This window comes from Mizuhopecten yessoensis, unplaced genomic scaffold (assembly GCF_002113885.1).
Source record: "Mizuhopecten yessoensis strain PY_sf001 unplaced genomic scaffold, ASM211388v2 scaffold5877, whole genome shotgun sequence".
NCBI classification, from domain to species: Eukaryota; Metazoa; Mollusca; class Bivalvia; order Pectinida; family Pectinidae; genus Mizuhopecten; species Mizuhopecten yessoensis.
This window is the reverse complement of record NW_018406268.1, coordinates 1,223,745-1,247,744: the sequence shown is the minus strand read 5'-3', so window position 1 is coordinate 1,247,744 and position 24,000 is coordinate 1,223,745. Positions and strand designations below refer to the sequence as shown.

The window sequence follows — 24,000 nt, the reverse complement described above, 5'->3', positions numbered from 1 at the left end:
CGGAATGACACAGCTTCAGTTTATATCTGTTTCAGCCAAAGTGTGTAAGTCACAGTGTAAAACTCAATACAGTCTATAAACAACATCTTTTGTGACAGCGCCTAACAAGGACAGAAAAGAACACAAAGTCGGAATATCAGCAGAAAGAAACATTATGTACTAAGACTATCACAATAATGTATATAACATAAAAATATCCAGACATATTACAATATTTAATATATTTACGTCGCCCAAAAGGGCACCAACAACTAATTCTTTCTTTTTTAACATAAAATTGCTAAATAGACTGGTACATACAGTCCATTTATTCTGAATCAAATTACTGAGAATTGCTCACTTTGTATAGGTTTATTATGGATAAGCAGAACTTTAGAAATATTTAAAAAAGAATCTCTCAGTTATGATACTATAAAGTCAAACCTGTATTAATAAGACTACTCATAGGAGGTCAAAAATGTGGTCTTTTAATACAGGATCAGTTCACAAAGAAATTACTGAATTTTTGGAACATTCTTATTTAATAGAGATCGTCGCATGAAATGTTGACTGTTCTTTGCTATACTGTAGGTTTCATTTTACATGCTCTTCTGTAACATAAACCTGTGTTTTCGACTTAAAAAAGAAGGAATTTAGTATGATTGGTAACCAAATCATCACTGCACAACTCAGAATTAACATCAATATTAACCTGACATTACAGATCACATATATATATATATGTTACAGGAAAGAGAATAGTGTGCTTCCAACGGGGATCGAACCCTCGATCTCCAGGTTCCTAGTCATACGCTCTACCACTGAGCTAAAGGGAAATTCACTCTAGCTCGAAGCTAGAAGGCGACATTAATCCTATGCAGAATTAAAACCTGCCACATATACATAGCGGAGGATTTCATAGCATATGCTATTTTTAAATGAATATTATGGTTATTCCTCTGTTTTATTTCTTGCAGGGTTCAATACAAGAAATAGCATATGTCCTGATACATGACAGTTAAAATGGTGTATGTATATCAAGTAAAATACATTATATATAGGTTTGTGAACTGGAAAGGTAAACATTAACTCATTTATCCTTAAAGACACATTTGAACTCTTCCAATACAAAGGTTGGAATAGTTTATTATGAAATTTCAGGGGTGAATGAGTTAATAAAGAAAGTAGCTGCCCAATGCAGCCTGGTTTTCATTGAGGCCAACCCATTACCTTGGCCCGACCTCTGGGTTCAAGCCAACATTATTGTCATTCAAAAGAGCCATTTCCAAAGTCAACAGTAAATAGAAGACATTGCTGCATTCACCTAGCTTGCTATTCATCCTTATGGACAAATTCATGGTTTTGTTAATGTCACTGGTTGAAGGTCAGGGTCAATGTAGATCTGGTTTATTTCTCAACATTATTTTTTGTCAAAGCTTCCATTATCATGAGCTCCTTCTCCGACTTCTTCTTGTTTCTTAATTGGTATTGGAGCCTGGAAAAAAGAAACACTCACTTGGTTAGTCATCATCATATCCCTTAAGGTAATAGGACTGTGTCACCATTTCTCAGTAGAATTTCTTCAAATTTTGTAGTTATATTGCTTTGAAGTAAAGAAAATTTTCTGCCACAAAAAAGTATAGGTTGTCTGAATTTTAAGGATTTTAAATGGAAATTTATGTAAAAAGGAGTGAATTTTGAATTTTTTTATGAAAGACACAATTTTTTGCAAAATAATGTCAACAAAAACGATACTGCCATAGATTAGAATTGCATTAATGTATATCAATTTAATAAATGCTGAAATTGTGTAATATCAATTATCTATAAATGATTAAAAATTGACATTTTATAATAAAACCATATACACATAGTAATTGCATGTAAGAGTTATCTTTCTTGAAAAACTTCACAGTAGTGAAATAGTAGCCAGGTTCCTGAAGTACAGGAAAGTGGACATATGTGACTCATTGATAAAAAACAACTGAATGAATCCCTTGATTGCTTTGAAATACTTTAATTTTGACAGAACACACTGTTCTGTCAATAATTAACATTTAATATTCATCACAAATCTGGACTCATTAGAATATGCGGAAATTGTGATACTGTCTCCATACATTGGATTTTCAACTAGGGATGTACTTCCTATTTCCGTTTATCAATACACTCATTCGACCTTAATGACAGACATACTCAAATATCTCTTACCATTAACATTACAAGCACATTATAAATTATGTGCCACATTTTACTGGAGAAATATTCATGCTATCTGTATCCCAAACTTCTTGTTATTCAAAATTTACGCTTAATTCAACACACAACTAAAAAATAATATATACAATTCATAGAATTACTAAAATCAATATTCTGTAACTGAGCAAGATCAGGTTATCTGGGACAAGGGTTAACCTGTAACATAATCACAACCTAGGTTAAGCAGAGGTTGGGATGTCGCAGAATCTTTGACTGCAATAGCCTGATCTCCAACAGTTACAGAAAACTATTTTTTTTTCTATCACCTCATTAGTTTGAACAGCATTTCATTAACAGTTTACAAGAACCAGATATGAAGTTTTAAAGCCTGCCCCCCCGCCCCTCCCTTTCCCCAGTTATTTGGTCTCTTAAAGCTATGTTTGATTACTTTTGCGTTAAAGTAATTAGTAAGAGAAAACATCACAGCTGAACACTATATCTTATAAGGAGTATCATCAATTAAATAGCATATTTTAGATGCAGAGTCGAGACTGTTGACATCCCCTTGAAAAAACAATGTGGCCTATTTCACATACCTCGGTAAATGTGCCAGACTAATCAAATGAGATAGAAAACTCTAGCTAGGGGTATCATATGGGGTATCTGTCTGAGATGCAGGAATGATAAGTACATACATAGCAAAAATTCAGGGAGAAAAATATTGTGGCTTACAATGCATATACATTTTGACTACTTGAGCATGGTATATTTGATGATGCAGAATCAAAGATGTACTGTTAGGAACCGATGAAGATTATGATAGAAAACCAAGAATAAATGTTCCTGTCTTATAAGATGTCATGTTTCCATCATTAGGCAAGATATTCATATGATTCCACAGATTCATGAAAAGATTAATAAAGATGCAAACAAATGAAGGGCCTGATTACATATGGAGGAACCAAAACTCAAAGGAAATGATCAATGTGTCTCTCTCAGATGGGATCCGCACTATAAATCACAGGAAAGGTACAATTCCACACCTAGAACAGAGCTTCCAATATCTTCAATTCTTTCTCAGACTTTTTCTTGTTCCTTATTTGGTATTGAAGCCTGTAATGAGAAAACAGGGCGGGACTAGGAGTCTATGTCATATAAGCATGCATAGATAACTGCGAACAGAGGCGAAGTCAGGCAGACATGCACAGCCATGCATTTTGGGGATGACAACACTAAAATGCCACAACATTTTTTGAGATGAACAAAGCATGCAATAGCTGCACAGACTTCAGGTCTGTTCAATTGCAATGATGATAGAATATTAGCCTCGTTCCATGTTCAGCGATAGTTAAGTGCAAATTGCTTTTCAATGGTGACAACCACAGATTTGTTCAATAGTGACAACCACATATTTGTTCAATGGTAAAAACTATAGATTTGTTCAATGGTGACAACCGTAGATTTGTTCAATGGTGACAACCACATTGTTTTTGTTCAATGATGACAACCATAGATTTGTTCAATGGTGACAACCACAGATTTGATCAATGGTGACAACCACAGATTTGTTCAATGGTGACAAACATAGATTTGTTCAATGGTGACAACCACATATTTGTTCAATGGTGACAACCGTAGATTTGTTCAATGATGAGAACAACATATTTGTTCAATGATGACAACCATAGATTTGTTCAATGGTGACAACCACAGATTTGATCAATGGTGACAACCACAGATTTGTTCAATGGTGACAAACATAGATTTGTTCAATGGTGACAACCACATATTTGTTCAATGGTGACAACCGTAGATTTGTTCAATGGTGACAACCATAGATTTGTTCAATGGTGATAACCACAGATTTGTTCAATGGTGACAACCATAGATTTGTTCAATGGCGACAACCACATATTTGTTCAATGATGACAACCATAGATTTGTTCAATAGTGACAACCACATATTTGTTCAATGGTGACAACCATAGATTTGTTCAATGATGACAACCACATATTTGTTCAATGATGACAACCACATATTTGTTCAATGATGACAACCATAGATTTGTTCAATAGTAACAACCACAGACCACAGATTTGTTCAATGGTGACAACCATAGATTTGTTTCATGGTGACAACCATAGATTTGTTCAATGGTGACAACCAGATTTGTTTAATGGTGACAACCACATGTTTCTTTAATGATGACAACCACATATTTGTCCAATGGTGACAACTATAGACCTTTTAACGGTGACAGCCATAAATTTGTTCAATGGTGACAGCCATAGACTTGTTTAATGTTGACAGCCATAAATTTGTTCAACGGTGACAGACATAAATTTGTTCAATGGTGACAGCCATAGACTTGTTTAATGGTGACAGCCATAAATTTGTTCAATGGTGACAGCCATAGACTTGTTTAATGGTGACAGCCATAGATTTGTTCAATGGTGACAGCCATAGATTTGTTCAATGGTGACAACTATACTCTTGTTCAATAGTGACAGCCAGAGTTGTAAAATGGTGATGCCTCTTTATTTCAACAGTGACAAGCTGACAACTACAAGATCATGTGTCAACAGTGACAATATAATTTCTCTTAGGAATCAATGTCCAATGGTGATGATCAACAACGTGTTGGATTTTTCTAATAGCAAATTTCCAAGCTATTCATATTCAAAGTTGCATAATGATGACTCTTATCAGGAAAGCATGCAAACATACAAGCATTAAGGGTGTGAAAATATTTACATTCAGGGACGCTTGATGGTTAGTACAGCAGTTCATTTGTTACACCCATCAACTTCATAGTGATACCACCATCAATTTTCACTTTCTTCAATTGTGACACCCAATCAACGAGTAAAACATTTTATTTTGAACAAGTGTCACTTCATGATGACAAATTAATTACTCTTTTTTTGGAAAGAATCTGAATTCATTTTTTTATGACTCGTTTTGTCACTGCAAATGTCACTGATATTTTCAGTAGTGACAAATAGTTCCTACTGAGTAAAACACTTCAATCTTTCTGCAATGATGACATCCACAGACTTTTTTTTAACAGCAACATTCAGAATATCTTCGTTCAGAAATGCTGAAATGTTCCAATTATAGATCAAAGCATGCAAACATACAAGCATTGAGGTTGTACCATATCATTTGTATTCATGAAAGTATGAATGTCAAATGCTTAGACTACAGCTGTTTAATTGTACAACTATTAACCCTTTCACCACTGTAGACCATAATGGACTCATCCAGGTCAAAGCATGGTAGAGTTTACTGAAGTTACATAGGGGTGAAAGGGTTTTAACTTCATTTATGATACAACCATAATGTTTTTAAATTGTGACAACCACAGCATCGTGTTCAATGGTGACAACCATATATTTGTTGTTCAGACAACATCCAAGGTATTCATGGTGAGGGCATCATGCAGATATTTTCAATATTTTCTTCAGCAACAAAACACAGCATTCTTGTTGAGGAAAGCATGCAGGCACATAGATGTTCAATGCAGCTTAAGTAATAGCAACAGTATATAGCACACTTGTTTAAGGATGTAAAACAAAATTCATTTTTTTTTAGCAAACTCATTTTTCAACATTATATAAAAAAAGGCATGATACATGGCACAAATTCCCGAATATGCCTAACCATCTGTAATAAAGTATGTACCTTGCGTCACGTCAAAAGCACCAAGTTACATATTTTTCTAGCAACTTTATTCCCCGATACTTAAAAAAAAGGCATGTAAATGTTTAAGTTTTCTCCCAGAGAGTAAGAAAGTTGGTAGAATGATACAGATTTTATGTAAATAGTTATAGAAGATAGCATCTTTGATCTTGACCAACATGCCCTGATAAACAAACCTGCTTCAAGGTTTTATCATTTTGATCAAAATCTGTTATGAAGCCGCTAGAGTGAGGGGGAAAGGTACACATGCATGTACAGACAGAATGAAATATCCACTTCAATATCTTGTTGCCACGCGGATGTTTACTGCTGCTGATTTTCAACTCAACACTTTTAAAAAACCTCCAAAATGATCAATGCAACTTTGAAACACTAATACTATTCATAACCCGTGTGCATGATAGAAGAGAAACTAAAAAAAGTTTGGTGATTGAATATACTGGTTATTTGAGTGTATAATGTAAACAATGAAAGTTCGAACCTACGGCCACAGCAAATACCACCAAAGCACTGCCACAAACATTGATACGGAGAGTCGCTGTGTCGGAAACTTACCTGTGGGCAATAATTCTCTCTATTATCATCCTAGTTGTCAGCTCGTTGTTGCTGTCCAGGGTCTTAAATTTACCACACTTCTTTGGAACCTAGTGAAAGACAGGGTCATGAAAATTATTTTATTTATCGACAGACTGAGTGTGACCAAAAAAACGGAGTTCAAATAATTGTTAGTCCATCACCTTCTGAACTTATATTCCCCAAATGAAAGTTATAGCAAGTATACATTTAATCTTATTCTTACTTGGTAACAGTGCTGACCACAAATAAGCCATTTCCAAAGAATTAAGTACACAGTACTCAAAAATAACTTTCACATAACAGTGCCAGGAGAGTGAATGTTTATTTTCTGAAAGATTTATCTTTTTCCACCTTTTGGAAATCAAACATGGATTCTAAGGAGGTGTACTTACAGCATAGGGGTCAGAGCCATCCTCTGCTGGCATCACTGGCGTCATTCCATGGCAAACAGTGTCAACCTGTAGCAATGTAGCAGAAACGCAGATTTTTAACTAAAATATGTTTGGATTTATTTGAATGATGTTTTAGCAGTCCAGCATGTTACATACAATAACTGCACCAGGACTTATATATCTTAATAAGAAATGAAAATTTTGTATTGTAAATAATTAAGAACGCATATACAGGTACTAAGAAACGTTATCAATGAAATTAACTTTCTTTGCCAATACAGTATCTGTTTATCAGGTGAACTTAGAGAACAAAAGCACAACACATGGATGCAAAAAAAAGGCACAAAAAATGGTAAAAACAGTCTGAATCAAAGTTCCAAACTAACATGCACAACTACATTGATAATTATTAAGCCTTCCAAGTTTCAAGAAGATTGGTCAAAAAATGAATGAGAAGGTCTCTTGACAGACAACTCGATATAATAGTAAGTCCTCTCGTCTTATAAACTTTTCAATATTAAAAGACGCAAGGAAAAACGTGTGTTCATGGTATTTTATGATGACTATTGGTTTTTTTATCCTGTAATGACTTATCAAGCTCCCTCAAATCAGAAAAACTTTAAAAATTCTGTTGAATAATTTTTCAAGTAATCACCAAAGAGCAAGTCTTTGATCACAATAATCCATTTAGCACTGAAACATCCCAGTTTACATACATGGGGTTTTGTTTTTCTCTTTGGCCTAAGAAAATGAGACTTACCTTAAAGTGTTCCATGAGATCGTTAGTGACATCGTAGGGTGCTCCAATCACAACCTCCGAAACATACTAATAAATACACAAAACAGCCAATTATAGCTAATGATATGTATAGTGGTACTGTAATGAAATACAAATGATCAAATAAATCAGTGAAAAAGAAATGTAAAACTGTGATATAGATTTCCCTCGGAGAGAAGAACCCTTCTAATCCCTCCAACACACACATCATATTGACAAGTAAATCATTAAATGAATACTTCTGTTCATGTTTCATTTTCTTTAAGATCTTGATTGCTTTCTGAAAGTGAGGTGTTACGTAATAATAAACAATGTTCCTAACTTCATGGCCTTCTTCAGGAACTGTGGAAATTTACAACAATGTGAAACAATACTATTTTATTTGATTGTACATTTCAATGCAATGATAATAATGATCATACTTGTGAATCAATGAGTAGTTGGGAGATACATGTATAAGTATCATTAGTGTTACCAGATTTAATGATTCAGCTTACACCTACCTTACATGCCAGAACACCGAGAACTCTCTCGTTAAGGTTCATTATTGGGTAGTTAGCTCCCTTGTATCGGTTCACCACCTGGAAACAAGAAAACTTGCATGAGAAAAGTTAACCCTTTCATCCCTTTGCAACTTTAGTAAACTCTACCGTGCATTGATATGGATGAGTCCATTATGGCCTACAGTGGTGAAAAGGTTAAGTGAGCAACAATAGAGAAAGACTCCAAAAAAAACAAGTATAGATATTATTAGCTTTCCAAACACTCTGGGAAAGCTAAGAAACATATTATATCAACAGTTACAAGGAAATCGACATACAGATTGAAATGAAATTGAAACATTTTAATCATCATTATGCAAATATAATTATAGATTTACTTGACATTTTGTTGCATTTATGGTTTTGTATATTGTGGCGAGTCCTAATGTGATAACAATTTTTTCTTTGACTCATCATGACACAAAAGCTCCTGTGATAATGATGTTCCAATGTAAGAATAGTGTTTAGGGGAATCGCCCAATCATACTCTCAATACATTGTACAGTGAAGACAGATTCTGATCACCCCATCATATTCTCAATACATCGTACAGTGAAGACAGATTCTGATCGCCCCATCATATCCTCAATACATCCTACAGTAAAGACATATTCTGATTGCCCCATAATACTCTCAATACATTGTACAGTGAAGACAGATTCTGATCGCCCCATCATATCCTCAATACATCGTACAGTGAAGACAACTTCTGATGACTCTATAAGGAAGTTGAGATCACCCAGAAGGATGGAGACACAAGCCATCTTGGTAACCCAGACAACATAAATGGTGAGAAAGAAGGGTTATGTACAACAACTGCAAGGAATTGCATGGCAATGTATTGTACACTTTATCCAAGGAGATGAATGACCATACCAGACCTAAAGTACCAGGTAAAATGTAATGTTTCAAGTTCTATATAGGGTTAGATTGACAATGACCACATTGGAGAATCAAGGTAATTATTAATATATATATTGATAACAGAAGAAATTCAGCGTAATATTTCAGAATACATCATCCTTCGATCTATTAAGTTGTTTAGATATCATATCAGATAAAGAGTGATCCTAAGTCATTATTGTTCGCGAAGCCTACCATTTGATTGCAAACAGCTTCATTCCAGAGCTTGAGTTCGAACTTAAGTCTGCTCTTGGGGCAGTCTCAGCTTTTTGACCTCAACTTGAGGCTTTGAGCTGAGTTTTTAGTTTGTGATGATGAATTACTGATGCTGTGCTTGAGTTCTTGAGTTCGGACTCAAAACTCAAGTACGTTTGTGATACCGAAGCCAGTTTCACTTTTGGGTATTGAACAGGCTAAACAAAATTTATCCTCAGCAGATTGAATTTGAATATTTTTAAATGTATACAACTGAAGCTCTGTCTTGCAGGCAATGGACCTGGTAATACTTACAGAGTCTGTGTGGAGTCCTACGATGACAAAGTCCCCCTCCTTAGCAGCTTTCTCTAGGAAGTCGAGGTGTCCAACATCTGGACCAGTTAAGGAACAATATCAGCATTGCCTCATTATATACCACAAAAACTCTGGATTGCACAACATCTACCTTTGTAAGTGGTATTATATGTATATTTTACTGACAAAGTCGAACAATGTTTTTAACCTAAGTATACAGAGAAACCTCATGAAATATACCATTTGTAAAAGTAGATGTTGTCTGATTCAGAGCTAACATTTTTGGATGTTAATGTCCAGCTTAGAATTTCTTACATACCCAGTTATATATAAATTAAAAGAGTTGTACTAAAGTAATGGCATACTTTATGAACGTCTGGAATACTCTTATGGAGTGACTGATACCGCACTATGCTGGATACAGTCTTATCTGAGTGAACGACGACAGTGTGTTGCCATCGGATCTTCCACCTCGCATGACAAAGTACTAGAGTTCAGGGTTCATCAAGGGTCATTGTTGGGACCACGAAAATACTGTATTACTCCAAACCGATTGGAGAGATTTGTTGTCGCCATAGTCCTCGCTATCATTGCTATGCTGATGACACACAAATTTACATGGTCATCAAACCACAGGACAGTTGGGATACAGTCTCAGAAAGTCTGGAAGCTTGTCTGACAGATATCAGTATTTGAATGAACGTCAGTTTATAACTGCAGATACATGCAAGATTTTGGTGCATTAATTCACTTGTTACCTCTCGGTTGGATTATGGTAACGTCCTGCTCTGTGGTATATCTGACAAACTAACTAGTCGTCTGCAGAGTGTCCAGAACACTGCAGCACGGCTAGATACTCGTACTTGAAAGAGAGAGCACATCACACCTGTGCTTTATTCGCTGCACTGGTTACCTGTACGATACAGGTCGCAGTACAAAATTCTGGTGTACACATACAAGACACTGAATGGAACAGCTCCTAAGTACATACAGAAGCTTGTTACCCTGTATCAGCCGTCACGATCACTGCGTTCGGAGTCAGAATCTTTGTTGTGTGTCCCAAAATCTTGTACTGTGACCTACGGAAACAGATACTTTGAGAGGGTTTTGGCTATGCTATGGAATAGCTTACCATCTGCTATTAGAAAGTCAAATACCCTAGCCATATGCAAGTTCAAGAGGGACATCAAAACTCACCTCTTCACATCTGCATTTTAGAATCCTTGCAAAGACGTCATGTAAATACCACCCTTTTATTTGTTCAATTATGTGCACATTACTTGTTTAAATGTATAAAAGTGATTGTAAGCCTTTGTTTTTTGTTTTCATAATTATAACCATTACTATTATCCAAATGTTGTAAAGCGCTTTAGAGTAATTTTACAAATTATATAGGGCTCTATATAAATGTTGTATATTATTATTATTATTATTAAGTAAAACCTTGTATTACTGCCACCATTTGTATAGATAAATGTTGGCGTTATATAGGGGTTTGGCAATATATCAAATGAGATTTATGAAGGAATTGTTAAGAAACTTTGTCTCTGAAATTGTTGGCAGTAAGCAAAGTGGCAATTGAAACAAGGGGCATTATACTTTTTTTTTTTACTGCATTACCACTTTATGCTCAATGATCTTCTTAAGTGGCGTAATATTTTTTCAGGAGCAGAATTTAAGTCTGTTTGACAGTGCTTAAAATTCTGAAAGATTGTACATAAGGATACTGAAGAGATCGAATGCGCCTGCCACATAGACGATGCGGTCAGTTTTTTTGGGCTCCTTTCCCTCGGAGAACTGCATGATTTTATTCGTGGTTTGTAGAAACTGGGAAACTCCAGTGTAGGGACTGTGACCACAGCTGGACTGGAAACACAAAAACACAGTTGAAAATCCAACATAATTAATGACAAGTTTCTGTTATAAAATACATTTGCTGATAAGATATATTGAGAATTCAAACTGTCCAGGATGGATTTTATTCAGGGTTATTGTCGTAACATGAATCTGCAAATTGGAGAAGATACTAAAACATTTCTATCCCAATGTAGGTATCTAGGTACTGTGTACAATGTCCTTCACCTTGCTCTCCCAAACACTGTTTTACTCCCCAGGATCAAATTTGAATGTGTCGTAGAAGATTTGAGGACAATAACTTTCCATGGAGCTAAATGTTACATTGATGAACATCTACCAGGTAGTCGCTTGTTACTGACTCGACTAGACGGTATTGTCCTAAAATCTGCTAAATCAACAGGTAGAGCACTGAACTAAGACTGAAGTCATATCTAGATTCCTAATTGAGAAAAAGTCATTTCGGAGAAATACAACAGGCTTGCTTAAATATTCAGATCTGTTTATCATTGTTTGAAAAACCTGAGGTCAGACTGACTGTGTCAAGATGTTTTTAGGTTTTGTGAAAACAGAGCCAATATTATAAATGTAAATAAAAACAACAAAATCTTGAAGTCTTATTACTGTAAAACATATTTTACACTTCATTATTTCTGGTATTCAATTAAACATTAAAGTAACTATTTTGAATTACTAGTATGTACATGTACATCTACCATCAAATTTCTTTAATATTCATTTGAAATTAAGATGCTCCGGTAAATTGTTTTTCTGCTTATCGCAGTGAAGTAAGGGATTAATATATTTCCTCTTCCACAAAAACACTGTTAATGCCCCTACCCACATATTTCAGTATTTAAAGTCAGTACTAATATTAGTTTATCTTAATTAGAGTGCTCAATGCAGACCTGCTGTAAGCTGTGACCTAATTTTGGATCACCTGATTAAAATTAACCTTGTGTACTTATTGAGGAAAAGATGTACATGTACTGCACTCTATTAAAGCAACATTTCCACATTTCTGTCGAGTTGTAAAAAAAGCGTTAATGTGTTTCTGACATATTGAGAATGTTCGGAATAGCATTCATCAGTTTGTTGCGAATAATAAACGCTAAGTTTGTTTTGAACACAAACAGTAATTTAAAGTTAATTTGCAAGCTTTCGAAAACATTTGTTTTCGTTGTCAAGAAAAGAGTGCAAATGACCGCTGTCTCCACTCTAAACCGCTGAAAACAAGTCACAGTGTGTAGAGTCGGTGAAGTCAGCTGTCAGAAAATATCTACATTCACTAAGGGCGGATTGGGTAAACAAATAACCCCTCCCTCTGACTGCCTGTAGTATATTACATTGCTATTCGGCAAAATTTCTTGATATTTTCTGACAGCTGAATCTACTAACTCAGCACACTGTTTGTGGTTTAGTGCAAAATTGAGCAGGCCTTGTGTTGCCCCTTGCAGCTTTACATCTCTCTCTCTGTGCTAATTATAAGTAATATTTGTGTTGTTTACTTTTTTCAGGATTTATATCAATAATACACAAAATATGGATTATTGCCATAAAATTACAATATTGCCATAAAATTACAGTATCAGTCTGTTAGGAGCAAAGACCTATCAATAAATTCATTTCAGCAATATTTTAAATAAGTAAAAAAGAAATGTTGCTTTCAGTTGAAGATAGAAATGACTGTTTTACGACAGAAAAATAATTTCTTAGAAACGAAACATGAAAAAGTCAATAAACAGTCAAATTCTTGTTATGTGCAAACCAAACAATTTATTTTTTTAAATCACACAGAAATTGACAAGGACCGACTACTGACATATAATAATTTTCCTAACTTGATTAATTTGATAACTGCCACAATATGTCACAGAGCTCAACAAGAGCTTAGGTGGAGCAGAATACATCATGAAAAATGTGCAATATATTGTGCTGGAAATGAGGGTTTGCCTTGTACTGTGTACCGTTATTAATGTGCACCTATGCAGTAGCTATGTTTGATATAAGATGTGAATGACTTACTGAATAGATAGAGTAAACAAATATATTATCACTATTTACAGTGAGAATGAAGGAAAGCTAAATCTTGGTGATTCTACTAAACATCTCTTGAGTAACAAAGTTAAATCTAAGGCCACTTTCTTTTATCCAGTTGAAATGGCCCAGAGTGCAAAAAAATACTGAAAGTAGGTCAACTGTAACTGTTGTCAAATTATTTAAGAGAAAACAATTTCTTTCCTTAAAAGAACTTAAACAAAAGGTGTATGTATATTTCTACAGCTATTCAGAATAATGAAACCTTGTTTGCATTGAATCTTTATCACTAAAAACCTGTAACATTATACAAGCATATTGTGTTGTGGAACAATAACTGTGTTAAATTAAAATACTTATACTTGACTTTGTTTTTATTAGTAGTTATCAATAAAGATATCATATTTTCACATGCAATCTGAATAAAAATTTATAGTTTTCCAAATGACTTGTCAATATCACTAAAACTATAGAAGAATTGCAAAAATTACATATTTCCTTCACAATCCCAAATCAAGAAATCAAACGAAGCGGAAATCACTGCAATCCAGATTTATACATATATATGAAGTTTTATGAAAGAAATATTGTGTTCTTGAAAAATAAAGGCTGAGAAAAGATGAGACGGACAAAGTGCAATCTTACAACAATGTCCAATATCATCACTCAGGGCCTAAAAATACTGCGTACAAGAAAAAAATCCGACAAGCAGTCTGAATTTAAATATACAGCGTACGTACCAGAACATTTCTGACTAGATAAACAGTCTCTATTGTAATCACAAACCCTGAGCTGTGTGGATTTCATCAGCTGTCTCCAAAATAAAATCTGGGAACATAAACCACTATTCATATTGTGCCAGGCATAGGGCAAAGTATATAACAATAAGAAGTACATATTGTAAATATATAATTCATTGTCTAGTGTGTACAGAGATACTTTACCGGGGAATATTTCTGAAATAAACAAATATTGCTGTAGTGACTTGTAAACTCAACCAGACATGATCCGGAAGCCTTGGTTTACATTTCCAGAATGGCACATTTACTATAATGTATCATTCAGTTCTAGTTTTGTTTACGACTTGGATTTTGTGTAGCATTATTTTCGTGTATTCCGAGTTAAATGATACAAGTCTGTATCCAGTTGAACAAGAGCTTTAAATGTTATTTCAAAGATTATCATGTATACACTGTCAAAGATTTCTCTGTTTAAACACAGTCACTGATCAATTTATTGTTTCAAATTTAATTTTGACAAATATTAATAGGATGTCATCCTCGTAAGACTAACAAAATACTGTTTGAAATGTAGTTTGAATATTATTATCGACTAAAAAATGTGAAAATAAAATTGATCAACACCTAAACTATAATGAAACCCTGGTACCGAAATGAAAACCTCCTAACCAAACAAGCAGCACCCCTAAATGATCAAAATTTAGGCTGTAAGAGTTTGACATGTAGCAGCTGGCTCTAAGTTTTTATATGAAGTAGGCTAGCAGCTGGCTCTAAGCTTTGATGTGTAGTAAGCTGATACATGTACTAAAATCTCATGCACAAATTAAATCAATCTTGTTTCAGAAATGGTCAAAACAATAGAATGTGTACCGGGTACATCACAGATTAGACCAGCATCACTGATTGACTATCGTGATCTCCGATTCTATGACATTGACCTTCTGTTAGAATGAATATGGTCCAATTTAGTGATGCTGCTCTCCACAAAGCTTGCCCGTACAATGACTGTACTGAGCAGTAACCTTTGACCCCATTCCAGTGACCTTACCTGTCCTATATCAGAGACATCGGCCTTTTCCACACTTTCCTCGTCTGGTTTGTGGTGGTTCTTCGTCACCAGCAACATCCTGTAGACATTCATATAAGTTGAAAAACATGTTGACCACCACACTATTTTTCTTTTTTCTCTTTATCATGAAAATTTCTTTTATATGTATGATATTTGTGACTTCACATTTGCTTTGCAGAAAAACGATCTCCTTATTTATTAATGCTTTAAATATACAGAGGTGCCACCCACATAATTTTGGTGGAGTGACTCTGAGAGAATAACAAACAATCCACTCTCCAATTTCTATTTGCTCCTTAAAAATACAACAGGTAATCTGATTTTCTTAAATTAAATTACAAGTACAGTACATGTACGGAGTTAAAACAAAGACATGATGTTTTCTTTACATTAATTTCAATTACCATTCTTACAACTATAGCTGGTTATATTTCCTATTTATAAGAAGTAGAAAACTAGTTTACAACAAAATGCTATCAACATACATACCTCCCTACCAGGTCTGTTGTAGATACACCAGCAGTTCTTTTACACTCCCTGAAATCACCAAAACAAAATTACCATAACAAATTATCAGCCTCTTTTTCATGCACACTTCTTAGCTTTCGATAAGACAATTTCATTAACGTAATCTTTTTTTTTTTGGTTTTGAGGTTTCCCTGTGTGGATATTGAAGTTAAGGAAAAATCTTTTTTTCTGATATTTTGTGAAACCAAAGTCAGCAATTTAATCGAAAACGTCTAGAAGATGGTCAAATCTGAAGATAATTAAAATTTAACAAATTTCTACCATTTTAGAGTCTACTCAAGCATAATGAAACATGAATATATGAGATTGTAATGTGCTATGGATTAATCTTGGGTGGAGGGGCGAGGGTCCTGTCTAATGTCTTATGAGTATGTGATTATTCAGCAATGTAGAAAAATCCCACAGTTCAATCTTAAGTAGACTTTGTGTATCGTTTAAATATGTAGACATAAAAATCAACATGGGAAATAAAGCAATGGTAAAGTAAAAAGTAGGACACCAGCATAATGTCAGAGATTTATAAAATCACAGATTCTCTATTACACTCTTGACACACTTGTGTGTGTAACAAGAGGTCAAAACAACATACACGGCAGACAGGGTAATACAGTTACTAAGTTCATTGTAACATATTAAATACGCATTAAAGAAACTCACTCAAGAATAATAATGATTAATTGCAAATTATAAGCATATAAAGGTAATAAATAACAAATTTATGCAATTTTAGAATAAATTGCAATTGTATGACAATAATCAGCGTGAGATACATAGGTTTTCTGATGTGCACATGACAAATTTTATGTATTGAGGAGGACACATGCCCCTGACCTGGACAGGGAAAACCTACACATGCCCCTGACCTGGACAGGGAAAACCTACACATGTCCCTGACCTGGACAGGGAAATCTACACATGCCCCTGACCTGGACAGGGAAAACCTACACATGCCCCTGACCTGGACAGGGAAAACCTACTTGTAACGCTTTGCTGCTTTCACTATGTGATAGGAGTCAGTACCATCAGCAGTGGTTGTGATGTCATCTGTTAAAACAGACATATAAATATATTAAAACCAGCTTTATACCATCAGTGGTGGTCGTGATGTCATGTATCTATATAAGAAAAGCTCTCAGCTTAATTGCTACCTTCGGCTGTCTTTAGCCGAGGGGACTATTGGTTTTATATAATAGCTATATTTTCAATTACAGTATATCAATTCTATCTTCTTGTAATATGATGTATATATACATGTAACTGTTCTGTTTCACTGTGTCTTGAAAAAGGAGCGGATCGCTCCGAAAATTTGACAACCTAAACTTGTCCACACTGTTGGAATTACTCCTTTGCCCCATATATAAATATAATACATGTATATATTGAAATTAAAATTTTGTAACATTAGCATTGATTAAACTTAAAGGGGATGGAGCCAGCGTCAGTTGTATAAAGATTTGTGGGTTGTGAATTTGTCTTTTTAACTCTTTCATCCCTATGTAACTTTAGTAGACTCTACTATACATTGATCTGGTAAAGACCATTATGGTCTGGTGAAAGGGTTAAACAGAGTTTGTTTGAAAAAGTATTCCTTTCATCACTTTATTACGTTACACAGTACATTTCTGATGGCATTTTACAACCTAAACAAAAAATTCCAAATATCACTCATTTTTAACTTTCATGTCTGATCGCATTTGTTACACTCTAAAATGTATGACTTTTTTTTATTTGAGATTGAAGATTTGGATTTAAGAAGAAATAATAGAGGTATGCTCCTTGTAATATATATACAAACCTCCATGTACACAGAAATCACAGTTGTATTCGTCTAGAGTCTCCAGGCTGGTTACATAGGGGGCTGCCTCCACTACCTGTAAACACACACAGATATAGAAAAAACAGTGCCATTTGTTTATTTTCTATATCTTATTTCCACAGGATATCATACTTTAAACAACATAATTTTGACTTTAAAAGCTATATATATACCCTTAGATCATAAAAACAATAGCCATTGATGATGACCAAATTAAAGATTGAAAATATGAACAATTGCTTTTACACTGACTATATCATCATTATCTGATTAATCTCAAAGAAATGATGTCTGAAAAGTTCTCGTAATTTATAACGTCATATTAAATAAAATATGTAAAATAATTAACAGGGACTTCACAATATGCTTAGAGTGTATCAGAATAAATTGTAATACAGAAGGAATACATTGCGATATATATCCCGATAAATTGTCCTCAAAAAAGGGTGCTCAATTAAAAAAAGAAATTGTAATCAGAATGTCATCAAACTGAATCCTATGAATCACACAGATATAAGGTTTTCGTTAAGCCAACCATTGATCATGAACTTGCAACTGATTTCCACCACTATCAAATCCTCTTTATGGCGATCAGCATATAGAATGTGTGAGTATTTTGCAAAGTTGAAACACTTAACAAATACATAAAAAAAACTTTAAAAAAAAATATCGTGATACATTGATATGTCATTTCTGTATTGCGATACAATACGATATGCCTGTGTATTGCGATAAACCGGTTTTCCAATACACTGTGACAGCCCTAATAATTAGTACATGTAGTTAATGGATTTTATTAAAATCTTTCAGGAGTAAAACTCCCTTTTCTGAAAAAGTCAAATCATGTATTTTTATTTTAATTGTGTTTAAAGTTCATATTATGGCTAATTTGATAATATATACAGATATTGTACATTTCATCATTTCAATAACCTGATATCAAGCCAAGGATGATCAAACATCCCAGAATAGACTATATCGGCCTGGACAGATCAATAAATTCTGATAGTTATCAGCTGAGTTTGGATAGGAAAATTGTTTATCAACCCGGATACTGATATGACGGAAAAAACAACACTTTCATCATATGTTCAAAGTAACAATTATCACAGCTCAAGGATAATAAAAACAGAACTACATATAAGTTGAAAGTTTAGTGTAGTTGGTATTATTTTATAGGATTTGTCTGCTCCTTAAAATCTTCATTGTACTGGTAATTGAATATTATAGTGCAAAACAATCAGGAGGTACTATCTTCGGTTTCATGAAACATGTCAACTAAGATTGTTTTCACTTTTTGCCCTTAGTTAAAATATTCACCCCTTCATATTTAAACTGGACTTACCCAGTCTTTGATTTGTAAAGGTTTCAATGTGACTTAAGGGGTGAATGGGTTAACTTAGATTCTCCCACTGGGAAAGCATATTGCTTAAGATGAATTTAACCCTACACACTTAAACTGGACTTGCCCAGTCTTTGATTTGGTAAGATTCCAATGTGACATTAGGGGTGAATGGGTTAACTTAGATTTCCCTATTGTTTTGCACTGGGAAAGCATTGCCTTAGCTAAAAGAAAATATTAACTGAAGCTAAAAATGTTGGTTCAACTAGGGCCTGCATGGACTTTCAAGATCAGTTTTTTTCTGTAATGTATTTGATCAAGAGATCTGCACAAGGAGCAATTTGTTGTCGTTTAGTTACCTCATCAACCCATTTGATAGCCCTGACCATCTTGTATCGCTCCTCTTGTTTAAATACTGGTGGGCCTTTGTGCTTGGCTATTTCCTCTGTTAAAACAAAAAATATAACATTGTTAACAGATGTTTATTTTATAACGTACATACAACCATGCACTTTTCTTCTTTTTATACTTATACTGGGAAATTTTGTTCAGTTGAACTTTTGCCCTTTAACTGAAAAAATCATATTTGCTATATATGATATGGTATACTGTGTAATGATATTTGCTGTCGTGATAGTTTTGTCCTCATAACAGAGGTTAAAAAAGGCGTAATAACTGTGACCTACATTTCCTGCTATAACTATCTCCTCTGTGACAGAACGTTTTAATCTCATTAAATGATATATACTGAAGTACACATGGCTCATGGTCCAAAGTTCAACATATGTAGTTTATCATACAAGGCACATGTACCTTTAATTTTATCAGTCATTGACTATTGTACATCTCAGGATCTTATATACCCTGGTACAAGTACATGTGTATGGGGGAAACACTTGTTTACTTATGGCTGTACATGTACTAGATGGGACAGAATATTAACAAACAGAACAACTACATACCATCTGAGTGTACTCCCACAACCAGGTAGTCACCCATCTTCTTGGCCTGCAAACATTTAGAATTAAGATTACTACATACCGGTAATTTACAAATTAGTATACTGTATTTGATATGATTACCTTATTTCTGCATTTCTCTAGGCTACACCTAATTTTACTTACACAAATCAAAGCATTATATCACAGAAAACACTGATTACATTATTATATGCATATGCCATGACTACAAGACTTAGTTTGGTCAATGTTACATGTGTTTATTTTCTCAGTCACCGAGTCTTTTCTTATAGACGGATTACATTAACTACTCTGGAGTTAAGTGTTGTGGTCAAAGTGAACAAACACAGAGAAAAGCAATGTCACTGTACTTACCTGTCTGATGGCGTTGGCATGGCCAAAATGTACCATGTCAAAACTGAAAAAAAAAGAAAAAATATGTATTATTAAAAACCAGCAAATTTATCAATCAAGCTAAAAATATTCAGTTCATATAATATATAGTATTTGGCAAAAACGTACAATGTCAAAAACTGAAAAAAGGGAAACAAACAAAATATTTATATCAACAATAGGCCCAGAGGGCCTGTGTTTCTCACCTGTTTCTTTTGTTACATGAAACTGACATATAGGTAACTTAAGACCAAATTTGGTAACTAGAACAAAAGACATGTTAACATCTCTTAAACGGAGCTTTTAAAACACATTGACCTTTGACTCCCAACTTGCACTTGAACCAAAATTGACATTTGACCCCCAACTAGCACTTAAAGTTGACCTTTGACCTCATTACTGTTAACGATAAAAAAAATTGCACTGCTGGTCTACACAACATACCCAAGTATCATGACTTAAGTCCAAATGGTTCTTAGGATATTGTTTTTTGGAATTTTTAACATATATTTGACTCCTGTGACCTTGAAAGTAGGTCAAGATCATTTTAATGAGGAATCTTTATAGCACTCCATTACAGTTAATGACATAATATCGCATGGTGATGTCTGATTATATATATTTATATGGTTATGGTCTCTCACATCTCTGATTCTCACTGGCTTGTGAACTCGGTTTGGTCTTAGGCAGTGACAGACATACATTGACCCAAAGCTTCATAAGGATGGTCTAGGTTTTTGCTTTACCAAGCAGATGGCCAACATCACGTCTTTATTATAGACGCATCCACAGGCACTAAGCATTGCTTGTGTGATTGAACAGGATCATTTTGTTGTGGAGGATCAGTCATGCATGATATTGGTACACAATATTGATGGGCCCATAACACACTTCATTTTGAGAGGGATATTCCTCTTGAATCAACATCAAATATGATGAGGTTACTTAACGAACGTGAATGAAATTTTCATAGACGACAGAGTGATCCTTTATCTTCCAATTACACCATCATTACCTGAGGCTGTTACTCATTACTATATATCTGTTGGCATGCAGGTGAATTGACCAATTTTTTGCCAGCTAGCTTACGATACGATACATGTCGCGATACAAAGGCCATTATAAAAATTGATATCGTTGATACGCCCCTGATAACATTCTAATGTTAGAGAAAGCCCAAAGAGAAGTTCTTTGTATAATTACTGGACTTCCCATCTATGCCAAAATCGAAGATTTACTTTTTGAATCTGGTCTAGAAACTCTTTCGAATCGAAGAAAATGCAGAAAACTTCAACTTTTGTTTAAGATGCACAATAAATGAACTCCAGACTATTTAAATGATCTATTGCCGTCTACTGTTGCAGAAAATAACAGTTACACCCTTAGAAACAATAATGATTATAGAGTTCTTCCTTTCAGGCTTTCTCTAACAACTTCATCTTTTATACCTTCAACTCTTCGCAGTTGGAATTCATTGGACCTTTCAGTACAATCAAACTTCAAACGTACAATCTCCTCAGCCAATCTACTTCTAAGGTTTCGGTGAACGTAAATTAAACATTTTGCATACAACACTTAGATATCAGTGTACCGGCCTAGTCCACTTAAATATGATCTTTATAGGGTAAATCTTGTTGATAGTCCAGTTTGTAATTGTGGCCATCCGTGTGAAAATGCCTTTCACTTTTTTATGAGTGCTTACTTTTTAACGACGCATCCTGTTCCAAAATTTAAATACGTTGTATGTTGATTTTGATTTAGAAATACTTTTGTTTGGTAATACCCAACTTTCGGTAGAAACCAATACAAAAGTTTTTAGACAAGTGCATCATTACATCAAATCCAGCAATAGGTTTTGATAATTATAATTATCATTCCTTATTTTTACTTATATGTGTACATTGTTATATATGTTTATGAAATTGCATTTCATTATTTTGCCTGATTACTTTGTTACATTGATCTTGTTCATTATAAAATTACTATACCGGGCTGCATGTCATGAAATTTTGTATAATTTATAATTTATTCAAATGCGAATCCTTTTCACAGTTTACACGATTATTTTCTAGGTAACCCCCCATTCCCTATCCCCCCATCCACCTCCATACCCTTCATCTCCACCCTATCCTCCTGTTCCCAAAAAACATATACATTGTATTTACCATATGTATTTAGGAGAGGACTGTTATTAACTTGTTGTCCAATCCATATTTTTCCAATATTTGTACAATAAAATATGTTTAAACTAAACTAACTTTCTATTTGTTACATCATTTTTCTTTTTCATGTAATTAACCGGAAAATTTCTGATTGCATTTCCTTTTCCTTTCAGTATATATATTTGATTAACTAATGAAGAAAACACATTCCTGGTTACATATGCATAAGTATTTTTTGCTAGATAAATAGAAGAAAAATGTGTGAAATACATGTAAAAGAATGATTGTTTTAGAATCGTGTCATCTGTGGCCACGCCCACTCTCGGGGCATGTTCTAACTCATAAAAAGCATGCCCCTGGCCAGGCCTACAGTGCAATTTAGGTATTCGCAATTTATAAAGCACTCTTAATTTGTTCTACGTTTATAAAAATGTAATATGCACAAACTGAATAAATGTGTACGGGTGATAACCAAAATTATTGTTGGTTCAGGAAAAAACCAATGATATGCAAGAGTTCCCTATACAAATTTCATAAAAACGAATAATGTCATGATCGGCTGATAGAGACAGCAAAATAGCAACAAGGCTAATCTGGCAAACAATTGAGAAAGTAAAATCATTGCAACATTGTGTTCGAAAAAGTCTCATTCAATTTCATTTATAAACAAACATGTCGGCGTGTCATATTGGCAGCAGTCAACATCAGTTGTGTATTGAACTGTCAAGTTATCATGGTATGTTGTCACGGTGATGATTTCAAATTACCCAAATACAAGGTGCGCTCACAATCTGTTTGAAAGTGTTATTATTAATGTGTCAAATTACACTTACCAGCCATCTACCCACACTCGCACCTGCTTTTTCTTCTTGTCTGAAGCCATGTCTCCCGATACATCTATATCACCTGACCTTTTTAACGCCATGGTTCGATGTTGACCTCAAGTTAGAGTTGTCTCCCTTCTGTTGAACAGGCGACTCATGTAAATGATTTAATCATTAGGACCGATATGCTTGACTGGAGACCGGTGTGAAAAGACACAAGTACGCAAATAATGTGTCATAAATTGATTATTAATCAACAATTCGTGAAACGCTTATTCTGTTATTTGGGACCGTTATTTGCAAAATCTGCATAACGTTATATGATCATAACCTGAATAGCCTAATTCTTCACTAATCGTTTGAGCGAAAAGTGTAGCATCTTTGCCGTTACAAGAAATCTCAACATGGGGGACCGGTTGAAACAGTTGAAGGAGCGATCTCTGAAGAGAAAACAAGTTTTGGCTCAAGCGGTAGGAATATTTATTGCAATTATTGCTACTGCATACTAAACCGCTGTAACATAGCAGTGATAATCAACCTCTGGACCAGATCTCTTTCGTTTGTATGAATGACAATGGCATTACGATAGGTAGTATATCAAGTCAGTAAAGACAAGTTGGGCTTGTTCTTCTTCTTCTTCTTCTTCTTCTTCTTCTTCTTCTTCTTCTTCTTCTTCTTCTTCTTCTTCTTCTTC

The 24,000-nt window shown here is 34.4% G+C and overlaps 2 protein-coding genes across 3 annotated transcripts in view; one reads left to right on the top strand and one right to left on the bottom strand.

Annotated features, from left to right (window-relative positions):
- Positions 1–802: 802 nt before the first annotated feature.
- LOC110451230 (ethanolamine-phosphate cytidylyltransferase-like) lies at positions 803–23,501 on the bottom strand. 2 transcript variants are annotated; one of them, XM_021499149.1, is made up of 16 exons: positions 23,316–23,501; positions 20,303–20,345; positions 19,931–19,976; positions 19,328–19,413; positions 17,606–17,681; positions 16,788–16,854; positions 15,772–15,819; positions 15,262–15,340; positions 11,310–11,448; positions 9,583–9,659; positions 8,131–8,208; positions 7,610–7,675; positions 6,850–6,915; positions 6,437–6,525; positions 3,222–3,291; positions 1,464–1,474 (listed from the first exon to the last, which is right to left on the bottom strand). In XM_021499149.1, exons 1-15 carry the CDS (start codon positions 23,405–23,407, stop codon positions 3,222–3,224), a joined length of 1,122 nt encoding a protein of 373 aa, XP_021354824.1. In that variant the 5' UTR covers positions 23,408–23,501; the 3' UTR covers positions 1,464–1,474. The 2 variants fall into 2 exon arrangements, with proteins under 2 accessions (XP_021354823.1, XP_021354824.1); XM_021499148.1 differs by lacking the exon at positions 3,222–3,291 and having other exon boundaries at positions 803–1,474.
- Positions 23,502–23,694: 193 nt separating this feature from the next.
- The window catches only part of LOC110451229 (methyltransferase-like protein 14 homolog), a 14,289-nt gene continuing 13,983 nt past the window's right edge, over positions 23,695–24,000 (top strand). The window contains exon 1 of the mRNA XM_021499147.1: positions 23,695–23,776. Within this exon, the coding sequence (XP_021354822.1) occupies positions 23,711–23,776 (66 nt within the window). The 5' untranslated portion in view covers positions 23,695–23,710. The remainder of the gene's footprint in view (positions 23,777–24,000) is intronic.